General features: G+C 41.5%; 1 protein-coding gene across 3 annotated transcripts; it reads right to left on the reverse strand.

The window, feature by feature from the left end:
- Positions 1–82: 82 nt before the first annotated feature.
- Positions 83–15,383, reverse strand: larp4ab (La ribonucleoprotein 4Ab). Of its 3 annotated transcripts, none has more exons than XM_061832938.1 (15): positions 14,988–15,383; positions 12,270–12,408; positions 11,900–12,134; positions 11,675–11,811; positions 11,306–11,409; positions 11,022–11,132; positions 10,843–10,896; positions 10,185–10,397; positions 9,736–9,821; positions 8,005–8,232; positions 7,878–7,929; positions 5,507–5,671; positions 5,297–5,421; positions 5,057–5,216; positions 83–2,014 (listed from the first exon to the last, which is right to left on the reverse strand). In XM_061832938.1, the coding sequence occupies exons 1-15, from the start codon at positions 14,988–14,990 to the stop codon at positions 1,616–1,618; spliced, it is 2,211 nt and encodes a 736-aa protein (XP_061688922.1). In that variant the 5' UTR covers positions 14,991–15,383; the 3' UTR covers positions 83–1,615. The 3 variants fall into 3 exon arrangements, with proteins under 3 accessions (XP_061688922.1, XP_061688920.1, XP_061688921.1); XM_061832936.1 differs by having other exon boundaries at positions 5,507–5,692; XM_061832937.1 differs by lacking the exon at positions 14,988–15,383 and adding an exon at positions 13,876–14,080 and having other exon boundaries at positions 5,507–5,692.
- Positions 15,384–15,762: the final 379 nt, after the last annotated feature.

Here is a 15,762-nt window from a genome sequence, read left to right on the forward strand (position 1 = left end):
TAATGGGGTCGACTTCAAATGAAACAATAAGGCATTTGAGTTTGCTTTAACATGATTCTAAATCCAAAACAGAAGACAAAGCCACAGTGGGATGAGTTTTATCATCTGAACGCTAAATGATTTACAATTTTTGAAAAGTTTGAACTCCAGACCTTGGATTGTTAACAAGCCCACTTGAATATATAGTGGGGAAAAAAAGAAAAAAAAAAACACTTTTGCATTTAGACAAAAAATCCATTTCATTAAGTACAGTAAAATATTTCTCTGCTAACACCTATGGCTATTTCCAAATATTCAACATAACCTAAAGTTAAACACTGAAATATCACAACAGACATCTATTACAGTAGTAATTACTTTAAAAAAAACTACCACATAAAATCAAACAGAAAAGTGGTATAACATTAAAAACATTCATTCAAGAGTCAAAAGAAATCAAAGAGCATTAACATGTACAGCCACACCTGACAGGTTGATTACTTTTACATGACATGTTTTATCAACATAAATTTCATTCTTAATACATGTTTCATGTTAGTCCAAGTATCGGGTCACATTATGTTCAAAACAAAGTCTATTAAAAAAAAGGTACATAACTGGTCTTCTGTTGAGCAAAACAGGTAGCTCGACCCATGAAGCAGTTTGTGATTAGGGTCTATAAATGTTGACAAAGTAAAATTAGACCTTCATTTTTATTACAAACAGGAAATGTCATTTTCAACAGTATTGCCTTAAACTTGTCACACACAAAAAAAATGGGTGCAATGTGGCAAAACCCTACAAACATAAGTCAAAGCTATTCAGCACTTTCAACATAATCGTGAAAAGTCATTTTAACTCGTTGACCACGAAAATAGTGTCGCATAAATCACTGAAGGAAAATATGTGATAGCATGCTAATCATCATGAACATATTCAGAGAATGCCACTGGTATTGTATTTGAACATTACGAAGCTGCCATCAAAACTGCAACCGAGCATTGTGAGATATCCCAGTGGACAAAACTATAGAAGCAACATATTAAGCAAAATACTCTGGAGTCCATAAGCATTTACAGTTCATTGAACCTTATTTCAGAGGTTGGCGACTATTTTACTCCATAACTGGAAACCCACTAGTAGTGAAAGACAAACTCACAAAGGCTGAAAGACTTTGCAATTCACCAATGCCTCCACCTGACAAGTTAAAGCAGCATGACTGCCAGGAAAAAAAAATTACAACTTCTAAATTCTGTTGCTCAAAAGAGGCTCTCTCAATTTTCCTTTTAACATTTCTAGTTCAGATGCACTTCATGTTGCTGCTATAGACTATGTGCTACCCGTCAATAATGGTGGACTTTTTTCCTTTTTTTCATGTTGAGATGCTATCTTTTTTTTTTTTTTTTTGTCACTGCAATGGCTTGACCGGCCACACAAACTACACAAATGAATAAAGCTCATTAAAAAAAAAAAAGTAATAATTCAGAAAATGAGAAGGGCATCGTTTAAGAAAAATTTACACAAGCCAACACAAGACTTCTGTCAGAAGCATCTTAAAACTAAAATATTCCTATTTACAGTCTATCTTTTAGTAATATTCTTATAATAAAAATTAATGTCTCAGTTCATCATGGTTTCAAGATTGTTCACTTAATTTTGATGACCTTGGGGGTATGTTCTGTTCCTTGCCACTCCTCCTGATTCCACGCTGAGGGGAGAAGGGTTTGCCTGCGTTTCCCCCCGTGTTTCTGGGATGCTCCCATATCTTCATCCCCGCACCTCCATTTCGAGCATATCGATTAAAGCCGTAAAATGTGCGCGTGGTTTGACGAGAAGGGCAGCCATCTCCACGTTTGTCCGATTTATCTGCGGCGGGCCTGTTATTGGGACGGGGCTCCTCTCCTCGGTTTACCTTGAGCTCTTGAAGGGGCTGAACGACAGCAGCGGCAGGGGGAACCGGAGAAGGTGTCTGTGCTGGTGGTCCATCCTTAGCAAACCGCTGGCAGACCTCTGCGTAGCTCAGCTTTTTGGGCTCCTAGTTAGAGTGGCAAGAAAGGAAAGAAAGTACATGTCAAGATGAACATTTTACACCAAGATTACATGTAAGACACAGCACTCAACACATAAATACACACAGTTTTTATTCATTTCTGTTTGGGGGGTGCTCATTTATGTTAATCACTACACTACACTACATGAGAGGTTGAACCAATTAGTCGACTTCATTAATCCCATATTTCAAGCTTGACATCACTGTTTTGCTGTCCTCACACCCTTGAAGCCAAACTTCGACCAGAGCGGCCAGGATCTTTTTTGGACCCTCCCCATACTGGGCACCAGCTCTTCCAGCTCCTTCCGTTGGGTAGCCATTACTGATCAATGCAAATTAAAACTAGCAGGCATTCAAACGGGTTTTTCCCTCTTGCAAGTAAGTAATTAAATTCTTGATCAGTGAACCTACTATTTTCTTCCTTGCGTCACAGCTGGGACACACCCTCACATCCTGGTGGTGCAATCAGCATTAGTAATATATACTGTAGATTATCGCATGATTCGTCACTTTAAACTGCTCCCTTTGCACAACTGTCATTGCACTAGTCGATAACTGTGAACCACAAACGGGTGAGAGCACTCTGTATAAGCTTAACATAATGTGAGGCCTTGACGTACTCTTAACTACTTTAAATGCCAGAAGTCTCTGCATCTTAAATAACTGTGACTCTTATAAAGAATAGTTCCAATTAATTGAATGTCTATTGTTCTTCGTTCTTGTTAATTTGTTCTCAGTACTCAACATGAATGTCGTACCAGGGCGGCACCAGCTGCCAGAGACATATTCCTTGTGTGTTGTTGCATACTCGGCCATTAGATCCTATTCTGATTCATGTCCTGTACTATATTAACTAGGGCTGCAATGCATGCGCAAATGTTTCAAGTCCATGAAACTTCTTTTTTCCCCCCCTTTGCCTCAGGGATCCGTTTATTTCACTTATTCACTCACTGTTGCCCTTCCTAGTCTAATTTAGTTTGATACTGAACCTGTAATTATGTTTTTACTTATTTAAGAGGGTGGGCAGGGGTCAGTATTGTGATGTCTAAGTCAAGCTAGGAAGACTGTTGGCGTGAGTTCTGACTCAAAGCAGCTCGGTAGTTTGTGGTGATCATGTGTCGCTGGCGAATTCAATAAAGCAACTGAAAGTACATTGGTGACTCCCATCCTCCTTGACCACTTCCAAAGGCAATACAATACTATTGGTATATAGCAGGGGTCACCAGTGCGGTGCCCACAGGCGAATGGTAGCCCGCGAGGACCATATAAGGCACCCGCGAGGTATGTTCTAAAAATACCTTGGGCCAAAAATTGTTACCATTATTTGTGCTTTAAATTTGAGAATCTGACTTGCTTACGTGAATTAAAAATTTTAAAATACCTGTAATGTCATTTACTGCAATAAATTAAAACAAAAATATTTTATGTACGTGTAATGAACCGAGTCTGAAATTTGCCACAAACAGGTCACGTAGCCCTTCATACGATTGGTGCTCATGAACTAGCCCTCAGCCTCAAAAAGTTTGCTGAGCCCTGGCATATACAGTAGAGCTACCTGTTAATGGCAAAAAAATGGCCACGCTGAGACACTTTAGAGAGCTTAAGTAAGCATCCTGAATATGACACTTTACAGTCACGTACGCGTTGTATATTAATGCCAGTGTACGTACATTATATCTGCAAGTGGCTACATTTTGTGTCAAGTACTGTAGGTGAGGGGAAAAAAAAAGAAAAAAAGATTGGCTGAATCTTGGCTGTAATATTATATTGTATTATAAGAACAGCGGCAGGGTGCCTCAGGTGGAAAGGGTTCTGTCTGTGTGGAGTTTGCATGTTCACCCTATGCCTGCGTGGATTTTCTCATGGCACTCCTGTTTCCTCCCACATCTCAAAAAACCTACAACATAAATTGGACACTCCAAATTGCCCCTAGGTGTGATTGTGAGTGCGGCTGTTTGTCTTGATGTGCCCTGCGATTGGCTGGCAATCAGTTCCTGGTGTACCGTGCCTCTCGCCTGTTGACAGCTGGGATAGGCTCCTACACTCCCGCGACCCTCGTGAGGATAAGCAGCTGAGAAAATGGATGGATGGATTATAAGACCATATGTGGACTATGTAAATATGTATGGAGGCCCCATAGTGCAGTGGTTAGAGCATTTGTTTGGTAAACGAGCAGTTGTGGGTTCGTATCCCTCTGCAGCCTCCACTCCCCATCAGGGGTTGCGTCGGGAAGGGCATCCGGCATAAAAACAGTGCCAGACAACATCTGAGATGTCACGCTGTGGCAACTCCTAACGGGACAAGCCGAAAGAAACTTACTTATGTGGACTATGTATGGTGTCACATACATTTGCATTGTTGGCCAAAGGCTTCTTTAATTGCAAGCTGACAGGAAATAGAGGGCTCACAATGTTTAATATTCCAATTTGAAGAACTTGGGAGAGATGAATATGTTTTAAATGGATTTTTTCCACTTAGGATTAATGTTGTTTTGTCAGTTTTTGTTTCAGCCTCCAATAAATTTGAACTACCTCCTCGTTGGTGTTAGCAGGATGGCTCCAGCATTAGATGTCGGAACTAATTCAATTCATGCCGCTCAATTTGGCTAGCAAACTCTGTCTAACTGCAGCAACCACACGCACACATCCGAGCCAATTAATTATCTCTGGTTTAGGAGACGACAACTGGTTTGATGATGGTTTGCTTTGAAAGTTGCTGACTCCCCCAAGGGCTATGGACACTTCTGACTTTTTTGCATACCATCGAGAAATTAGGTCACACGTTAGAGAACTGATTATCTATCCTACTTACTGTTAATACTCACTCAATGTCAGACTGAGTGCTGACATTATTGGAGGGACACATACACACTTTCTGAAATCTGAGGATATATTCAGACTCTTTCATTTATGCTACGTATGCTTTCTTTGTTTTTTTTTTAACTGTTTAAAGGGTGCAAGATTAATTAGTGGGTGACAAAGAGTTAATATTGCAAAGACGTTACCCAAGTGAAACGTGGGTCTTTACCTGTTCTGAGGTGTGAAACAGGGGAGTTGCAACTTCAGAGACCATCTCAGTGGAAGGAACGCGTTCAGTTGGAGTGACAGACTTAATGGCCGATGACTCTTCTTCCTTTGGAATAGTAGTGCTAGCCTCACCCACCTCCTCCTCGACTGTTGAAGAAATGCTAAAACACAAGGACTTACATTTACGTGCGATGTAATAATTTTATTTATTTTAAACACCAGGTATTTAGGGAAGCGCAACCTTGTAATAGGCTCGGCTGTTTGTGATGCCACTGGACAAGGTGTGACATCTTGGCTAACAGGACTTGGAGCTGGAGGTTCTGAGATGTTTGAAGTTTTATTTTCATTTATCTTATTGCATTCAACCTTGGAAAAGTATAGAAGAGGGTAAAGATAAAAGTTGACATGATTCACCCGGTAGAAGTTGATTATCAGAGATGCATGTACTTACCTGAGTGGTCAATTTTAGACCACGTACAACATCAGACAAACGCATTTCTGGTGTCTTCTCTTCCATTACACTAAAGACACATCCTGGCAGTGGAGGGAAATTGGAAGCTGCCAGGTCAAAATTTGGTGGAGGTGGTGCCTCGACTTCTGTCACAGGATTTGGCTTCTGCGATATTAATTTAGGCAACTGTATTAGACAATACAGACAAAACCCAAGTTCAAATAAATTGGAACAATGTGTAAAAATGAATTAAAATACAATGATTGCAAATCATTTAAGATGTATTCAGTTGAATGCCCTACAAAGACATTTATTGTTCAAACTCAAGAACATTATGATCACCCCCCAACCCCCACAGGTTCTCTCATTTCAAATGTGATCCCTAAAATATTGAAAAAAAAAAAAGCTGGGACAGGCAAAAGACTGTTTGCTATCCTGAGCGATTTCCAAGATCGAGCCCAACATTGTTTGTCAGGAAGAACAAAACTCCTTGTAGGGTGACATTATCCACAACCAAAAATTGTGCCCTACAATCGTCTTATGATGGCAAAAGGAAAAGTCTAGCATATTTGATTTTTTGCGATATTGCCCGTGTAGCGCGGCATATTAATGGCAAAAGTGTCCCTTCAGACCTCCCCAAATACAACTGCGTATTGTGACTGGCGCACTGTCTCCCTTGCTTGCCATTGTCAACAAACTTGGTCACTGTTGTCAACATTTATCCTAGTGCACAGACCAATATTTACCAAAGCTTTAGAGCAGGGGTGCCCAGACTTTTTTTACCCCAAGATCTACTTTTCAAGCAGCCAGCCTCTCGCTTTGGGGGGCAGTCATTGCATCTTAAAACAGCAGCATTTCTTTTTTTAACTTTCTCCCTTAATATCGAAAGTAAACATAAGCAGCATGTCTAGCTCGTCTGTGCTCTACGTTGCCCAGACTGTGTTGCTAACTAAAGCAACGGTGGTGGATGCTGTCATTTTAAACACATTGATGGGGTGCCTAAGTACTGTAACATTTGTAATTACGAGTTTACGTCTTTAAGAGCAGGAGGGGAGGGAGGTGCAGCGGGTGTAAAGTAAGCTAGGGGAGAAAAAAAAAATGTGTGGCGGAGCAGCTGTCGTTAGAGAAAGTTCCGTGCACAATTGCCCATGCGCAAAGTGTAACGGGAACATTGGCTGACGTCTTATTTTTTGGGCACACTGATCTCCCGATCGACGCATTGAGCACCCCTGCTTTAGAGCATGATTCGACAGAACACCACAATGTTTACATACAAATGTTTGTATTAGCATCAGCTTGCTGGGCTACATAATGTTTTGTTGTCTGGTTACGAGCAATTTTAAAATTAGAAGAACATAAGTCCTCCTTAAACGGACATCCCAAAATGTCCTCTCCCAAGCGCCGGATGATGACACCACACATTTGTCATCATTTTGTTCATTTTTCCGTGACACAATATATTGAGAGCAATCAATTATCATCACCACAGTAGCAGTGTTTCCAGTCACCTTTTATGGGCCCAACTCCACAATATTGTTTGATTTGACAAGATAAAGGCCAGTGATCTGAAAACAGGATACGGTGGTATCAATGTTTGACTGTTTCTAGTGGGTGACAGATACGATAAGATTGCATGGCAATAATCTGACATAGTGCTACGTGAAAGACCAAGTTTGTTTCTTAGTCTGATAGTGGCATGTTACAATTGGGTATAAAAGGAGCATCCCCAAAAGGCTAAGTTGTTCATAAGAATGGGGTGTGGTTCACTTCGTGAGCAACTACATAAGCACAGGAAATTGAGGGTTTATCATCATATATGGTTCAAATTATAGCACGTGACGAGAACGAATTTAGAAAATATCAATGCCTTTAAAAAGGGGCACATCACACACACAGGGTAAAAAGTGGGGAGGCACATACCCGCAGTGTAACCTCCCACCCCATTCCATACCTGTCCCCCTCTGAAAAGGTGCGGCGCATTATTAAGTGCAAAATATGACAATGGGGACTACAGACTGTTGAGCAACTGAAGTTGTCCATCAAGCAAGAATGGGGGGAAAAAATTCAACTACCATACAAAGATTAAACAATTAGTGTTCTCATTTCCCAAAAAGGAAAGATTATGTAAAACTTTTCCAGTGTTTTGGTGCACTGTCCCAGCTTTTTCAGAAAGTGTTAGAGGAATCAAATTCCAAATGAGTGAATACTTAGAAAAAAAATGTGTGATGTAGTCAACTGAATATAGGTTGAAAAGGACTTCCAAATAATTCAATCCTGTTGTTTTCCCCTATTTTATACACCATCCCAACTACAATATTTATGTTTTGTATGCGTTCTCAGTTATTAAGTTACAAAAAAAAAAGTTGCTGACCATAGCATGTTCATCATCTCTTTTTCTCCTCATGCCTCTGTAGTTACTTCTCCTGGGAAAAAAGAAATGAAAATTTTCTGGATACACTGATATTGTAAAATACATTACCAAATTGACTTTTACAAACCTAGCTCGTCCATCTCCGCACAAATCCCCATTGTGTATGGTATCTTTTGGTAAAGTGTTTTTGGGGGCTAGGGAAGGTATCCTAGCTGAAGTATTTTCAACCAAGGTCCCAGGGTTCTGAAGAGGCTGTGAGGTCAATGGTCTCAACAAGCCATCCATCAGAGCTGGAGGAGCCATTAATGGAGATGTGAGTGGGTCACCAGGCCTCAATTGTCCCTTTAAATGATTCCTGGGAACATGAAAAAAAAAAAATAAGACATTTCTTTAGTACTATATCTAAATGTTACACATGAAGCACACAGGAGGGCTATCAGGAAAAAAATAGGACAGTGATGTTAGAACTTTGGTTGACTAACCAACTTAGTTTACAATTAAAGCTTAAAGTCAACTAATCCCTCATCACATATTGTCTTCAAACCAGATAATTTATAGGACATTTAACTTGCCAGTCTGCTGCCATCACCAGACTATCATGCGTTTGAGCAACGAAATCTCCAGCCAACACAGCAACAGTCCTCATACAGCTGACTGGGTCGGAGATTATTATACTCCATTTACTGAGCTCCTCATCCTCATAAGGGTTCCGGGAGTGCTGGTGCCAATTCCAGCTATCTTTGAGTTGGAGGCGGAGTACACCCTGAACTGGTTACCAGCCAATTGCAGGGGACATGGAGACAAAACAGTCGCACTCACAATCACACCTAAGGGCAATTTAGAGTCTCTGATTAATGCATGTTTTTGGAATGTGGGAGGAAACCAGAGTGCCAAGAGAAAACCCACGCAGGCACGGGGAGAACATGCAAACACAGGCGGGATGAGAGGAGCTGTTAGTCTGGCTAGCTTCAGCTACTCTCATCAACGCTTATTTTGAAATACTCATACCAAAGGGGACTGCAGGATTGTAAAAAGAAATGGAGGCAGAAGTACAGCGCGCCATCTTTGTCGCCAAAAATCACTTGCAAAACACGATAGTCTGTGCCCTAACATAATAAAAGCACGAGTGAAATGCAAAAAAATTAAAAGAAAAATGTTTAATATTCCAGTTGCTCTCTCCTAAAAACCTACATGGGACCTAAGATAAGAATGGCTGGCTCCTTGAAGAACACAGGCAGGGGTCCTATTAAAAACAACTGCTGTGTGAAATGGTGAGCTGTAGTTTTTAAATCGGAAACTTGTCTAAACAGTGTTGGAACTTTTGGTAAAGCGTTGGCCTCACAGTTCTGAGGTCCCAGGTTCAATCCCGCACCTGCTTGTGTGGAGATTGCATGCTATCCCCATGCCTGCGTGGGTTTCCTCCCACATTCCAAAAACATGCAAGATTAATTGGACACTCTAAATTGCCCCGAGGTGTGATTGTGAGTGTGATTGTTGTCTGTCTCCATGTGGCCTGCGATTGGCTGGCAACCAGTACAGGGTGTACCCCAACTCCAGCCAGTTGACATCTGGGATAGGCTCCAGCACTCCCCGCGACTCTTGTAAATGGCAAAGAAAATGGATGGAGGGGTAGTTTTTAAATCTTCTGTTTTTACTTTTTTCTATGCCGGCCCATCAAAATGTATGTAAAACCAGTTTGAGGCTCAAAAAAGGTGAGGGTTTACTGTATTGAAAAAAAAAAAAAAAAAGACTTGAAACAATTTATTGACTTCCATCACATTATAGTCAACAAAAAATAAAAAAAATAAAAATCTAACCCCTAAAACAGAGTCATCTTGTAATCATGAACGTCACCTACCGGTTCCTGCACAAGGGAATTGAATTTGGTTTATAGTTCCCCACACTGTTGTAAGCGGTCATGAATCCGTTGTTTGGGAATGGTGCCTGGGTACCACAGTGGTAAGAGTGAAAACATATTAAAATCACAGTATAATGATCACATACTGTACATGTTCATTGTTTAAATAATGAGGTGAAATTTTACATGACCCCTCTACCTTTTTTTTTTTATAACTCTTCATAATGAATTCACCATGTTCAATTAAATACTGTACTGCAATGTAATTACACCAACTGTTACACCATCAACTTTTGTCTGTTTGTAGATTATTTTTTATTGGTTTTACTGTGCTAGATTTTCATTTACAATGCTAAACCAACAGCAGAGTAAAATACAAAATAAAACATCTGCCTTAGCTGCCAGACAAAGTTTAAATCAAATGATTGTAATCAATCTTTTGTGCTTACCAGAGGCGTTTCAAAGTAAGGCATTGTTGTAGCATTCCAGGGCTGGGCCAGGGCCGGATAGACTGGGTATTGCTGCTGAGCACTGTACACCTGCGGCATGTATAAAGGGGAGCCATATGCAACGTGGGGCTGGGCCTGCTGGTTGTACACACTCGGGTCAATACTACTGAAGCCCGGCTTACTGAAAAATGTGTTGATTGCCTTGATACGAGCCTGGAATGATAAAGCAGTAATGACGAGATTTTTAAACTTGTGAATCAAAATAATTTCCAATGATAGAATTATAATTGACAACCTTTGACCCCTCAGATCTCATAATCTCACGGTCATTAGGCCATAAAACACTGGGCTGGCTAGGAAGGGGGGGAGGTAAGGTGGGATAAGAGAAACAGTGGGGGAAGAGGAGAGGAGGGATGAAAATGGAGAGAACAGAAAAAAGGAGAAAAAAAACAAAAAGCAAAGATCCTCCCCAGCCAGTGTCAGTGCATCTGGGTCCTTCTAAGCGCGATACTGATCATCACCGGGGGTCATAACAGCATCATTTAAGGGACAGGGAAAAAAATATTTAAAAAAAAAAAAATCTCTCCAATGGGTTGCTTTTGAAAACAATTACAGTAGACCGACTTGTTTATCAAGTACAGTAATGCACATCATTTACCATGATTGGCTTCCCCTGAAACACTTTCACTTCTTCGCGCAGATATCTGTAAGCCTGAGGACAGAAAAAATTCTTACACTAAAAACAAGCAGTATTTTTTTCCCCTATATATTCTTATACGATTTTTTTTGGCAATCAAAATAAGTAATGATGCTTGAAAAACAAAAATAACTGTATACCTTAAGTGCATCCATATCAGACTGAAACATTATGTACCAGTTGCTGTTGTGTGCAAATTCAGCACTTAACACCTTTGGGCACTGTTCACTTTTAAAAAGATTCTCCACCTCCTGCAAGAGTTGCAAAACATGTTATACAGCTCTCCTCGCATTCTCACCAACATGTCACTTCAATTAACATTTTTTTCTCCACCAAACAAATATTGATCTATGCAAGGAGATGTGGGATCAATGTGAGAAGCATGACAATATGCAATATGTGATGATGTGATACACATCTTTACCTCTACTGGTGTTGTCTCTGGCACCTCTCGCAGAATAATAATGGAGCGACTGTGATTTGGACGAACCTTCTCTCCAGCCTCATCAACTTGAACCAATGGCGATTCTGTAACAGAGACCAAATATGAAAATAAAAACATTCGACGCAGTTCTGGAGATGCATTGTTCAAAATCAATCGATCTGGGTTTCAATTCAACATTTACAAGCAAAGTGGTGAAGGTAAAAGTTCCAACACTGTTTAGACAAGTTTCCATTTATTGAATAAGGGTGCAGAAATTTAACTAGGACAACCCAAACATTTTTTACGACAGACACACCCAGCCCGCAAAGTTATCGTTTGTATTGCAATTTTTTAACGGAGAAACGGTACCTCTCAGTACATCCACAATGAGATTCATGTCATTGGTGAGGGCTTTGATTTCCTCCATGCATGCTACGGTCCAAATTGGAATAAATTGATCACTGTCCATCTCAGATATCAGGTAGTGGTCAATTGATAGGTTCTCTCTGGAAAAACAAAAATCCCTAGAGTACGATCTGAATTCAATACAGGAGGGGAAATACACATCTGTTTCTACACAGTCAGACAGCCCACCTTGAAAAGCAGAACTCCAGCTTTTTCTTTAAAGACTCTCTTAAACTCTCCGACATAGGTTGTACTTGGTTGATATCAAAAGTTGCCTCACTTTGTGGGTTAATAGCGAAATACCCTGCATCAAATGTGTCGGTATCATTCACACTGTCCTCTGTCGGCACACAGCCGTAGTCAGTGTTGTCGGCATAGTCCGAGTCGCATCCTTTTCCCACAGGAGAGAGAACATCAGGGTACTCTAATATGGGAGGTGAAGAGAGAAAGGGTAACATTTTCACATAAGCAATATATGGCTTTCACTTTTTATAAATAGATGTCTTGTGTGGTGGAACTAAATTTACAAGCCTATTGCGACAAGACGAAAGGTTTTTACCTTGAGTCATGTCAGGATTGTGAGGATAGGTCTGCAACCAAGAGGAATTATCTGTCCCCTCCGACATGTCATTCTGGTGGGCAGGAATCTCCTGCCACACTTTGGCATTAGGATTCAGAACAGTTTCCTTGGTAGTGACCTACAATATCAAAAGAAATGCACAGGTTGGAAGAGAAAAAAATGAATCCTAGGAATAACTCAGCTAAATCAACTTCCAAAATAGGTTGACGCAAATATTTCTGCCTCAAAACTCTGCCAGTACCCCACAAAAACAAAAATCAAATGTAACACCCATCCATTTCCTGTACCACTTATCCTCACTTGGGGTACAGGGTGCCTATCCCAGCTGACTATGGGCAAGAGGCAGGGTTCACGTTTGACAAGTTCTCAGCCTTAAAGTTGAGAAAAGCAGCTAGTAAGTGACTATAAAAATTCTACTATAGTTAACATTTTGCACTACTAGTCTGTAGAAATGTCATACGAAGTGTTAGAAAAGTCGCCGCACCAGTGTCATGGCGTATTTCAAAGTTTTTCCCTTCAAGGTGAGCCAGACAATCAACCAGGATGCTGACAAAGTGATCCCACAGTGTTTGCCTCATTCACCAAAAGAAGTCTAAGTAGAGCTGGTGCAGGACAACTGGTGGCTGCTTCACGTACTCAAAATGCCCTGAGCATCTGACAGTTCCTGGCTAAGATGAGGATCACCATGCTTGAGACTCACCTGACCTAGCTCAGATGTCCCCCCCCCAAACAGTGAAGGCTACTTTGTACTTGCACGGGCGGCCACCGCACTGACGTCACTGCGGCTGACCCACCAAAGCTTGCCTTATACTCTGGCGCAACATAAGTATGCAGTTTTGAAAATGTACTGCAGTTCCCCAAGTTGGGTGTAACGCTACAGCTGGTATCGGCTAGGATGTCACACAGTTGTTTGTTTTCTGTGGATTTTTGGGCCATTTACGATAGACGTTTTTGCTTTCCTTTCCCTGACAAAAAACAAAGCAACAATAATGGTGACCGTGGAACAGTGACTGCTAGAACAAATGGTCCGAGGTGACACATGATACATTATGCTTCAAAACTGCTCTAGAAGGCGGCAGATGTAGTTTGTTGAACCAGAAGGAACGCTGAGTACGTCATCACAGCATGTGACTAAAATGGGCCAATCACGAGAGATCTTTGCAGCATTCTCCATGCAGCAACAATTTTTGTTGTGTGCGCGTTAAGTGACACAGAGTGGTAGAGGGGGCCTCGTGGGCCAATGCGTTGAACGTGTGGGCGCGTGAGTATAAGACAAGAAAGAACCTGTTCCACGAGTGTGCCCCGGTCGTTCAACCAGTCCAGTGCAATTGTCTTACTTGTCCAGAGAAAAAGCATATTTGCAGGATATTAAGGATTTCAAATAAATGCTAAAACTATTTTCCAACCTGCTTTTTTTTCCCCAACAAAATGAATTCAAATAATAGAGAAAAAGGGCATTAAGATTACTATACTATACTGTAAACTGTACTATAGCAGTAACTTCAAACAAGGAATATATATACCCAAGACAGCAAAGTATATAGCAAGGAAGAAAAAGTCCAAATGTTCAGGTAAAGCTACATACCATTCAGATACTGCTGAATTAACACCAAGTTATATTTCAGGGATTCAAATGTCAGTGTAACCAATCCCCATGGCAAAATAACATCCACATTCCGCGTCCGCAGTCCACAGAGACACTTCGACTAGTAAAACAAAGGCTCATTAACCTGAAAACCAATAATCCGGTTTGGTTCGCACGACTACTACGCAAACACAAGCCTGAGCCTCATTGGTCTCCGTAGAAACCATTCAACACGCAAGCCTTTCATCCAGCCTGACTTCAAGCCGGGCGCGTGTGCCTACGTCATTCCAATAAGCATTGTGCTCGTTTAAAACCACACAAAGTATTCTAATCGATATTACATGTAAAACGAGACACAATTGAGGGCCAGAATGTGCTCGACCGCTGCTTTTCTTTTAAAAGCTCGGACCGTCGCTGTTGTGGAACGCGTTGGAGCACGTGGCGCTGACGTTAAAAAAAAAAACTCCAAATGTCTACGCGAAGACGCTTAAATGAGTCCGTGCAGCCATAGCCATGTTAATCAGTAAATATCTTCACAGCGCGCAGGTTAAAGTCGAAACTGGGGCCGGCACTTTATTCACCCCCCCTCATGTCACAGCGTAACCTTCATCGCGAGGCTCTTTGATAGCCGCTTAGCTTCAGTTGTATAACAGCTAACACAAGCGAGTCACGTGTAGGCCTGCTGCACATTACGCATATATTTCAAATTAAAAATGACGAAAGAAACCGTTAAGCGATCGGAGTCGTGTCACCTTGCACATACATGCCCCTAAACTGGCCGCGGTCGACAAATGACTATGTTTAAGATGCCAGCTAAAGACAGGTGAAGCGTGAATAGCCGCCATAGCTAGCTAACTGTCTTCTGTTTACTAGTGACCGTGACTTGTTGTTCACCTTTTAAAGGTTAAACATTTGGGCATTTGACTGAGACGGAATAGTACACAAAAATCATCATTTATTTTATAAGAACATCCTCCAAGAAAAACACGGATGGTATTAAAGTTACTAGAACCTTCTGGCAGTTTTACGTGTGACTCGGACTCGTGTGTACTTAAAAAGGAGGAACAGGTTGTTGCACGTTAGCTAGCGGACTAGCTAGGCCAAAAACTTACCATGTTTGGATTGGCTCTTATGACGATGGCCGCTTCAGTTCGTAGTTGTAAAACAATGTCCAAGTGCTTTTCGATTCCTTAACGGTGCGCTTAAGACATCCACCACACTTCTCCAGAGTGTGGCTTTTTGCTCAACTACAGTCTCCCCGGTAACACGCCGAGCCCAAACACGAGGAGCACGATACGCGCCAGGCTACGACTTAAATTTCGCGAATGGCTAGCTTATTTGTTTAGAATTTTAAATTAATTCCCATTTTACGACCAAATCCTCATTCGAACCGATTGGCCTCGATGGACTGTTGGTGCAGCGCGTGACAGCTGCGTCCTCTGCTCGCGAGTCGCGACTGGCAGCTCCGCAAGGCGTCACTTCGCCTCCAGAGCGACATCTACGGCCAAAATGAGAACAAACACAACAAACAATTCAGACGTAACCTCATTTTTAAGTGCTTTCCCCGCAGGGGGGTGTACTCTGCAGCCCTCTCGGACTGAAGTCGTCGAGGGGGGCACCCCCAAAACTGAAATAGCAACGCAGTCAGCAGATGACAAAGAAGTCAACCACTGTTCAGTTGATGACGTTAGATCTTTCACTACTGTTTTTTTTTAATTATCCATCCATCCATTCATTCATTTTCTAAGCCGCGTATCCTTACGAGAGTCACGGTAATGTCGGAGCCTATCCCAGCTGTCATCGGGCAAGAAGCGGGGTTAACTCTGAACTGGTTGCCAGCCAATCGCAGGGCACATGGAGACGGACAACAGTTGGACTCACGATCAC

This window comes from Syngnathoides biaculeatus, chromosome 10 (assembly GCF_019802595.1).
Source record: "Syngnathoides biaculeatus isolate LvHL_M chromosome 10, ASM1980259v1, whole genome shotgun sequence".
Classification (NCBI taxonomy): Eukaryota; Metazoa; Chordata; class Actinopteri; order Syngnathiformes; family Syngnathidae; genus Syngnathoides; species Syngnathoides biaculeatus.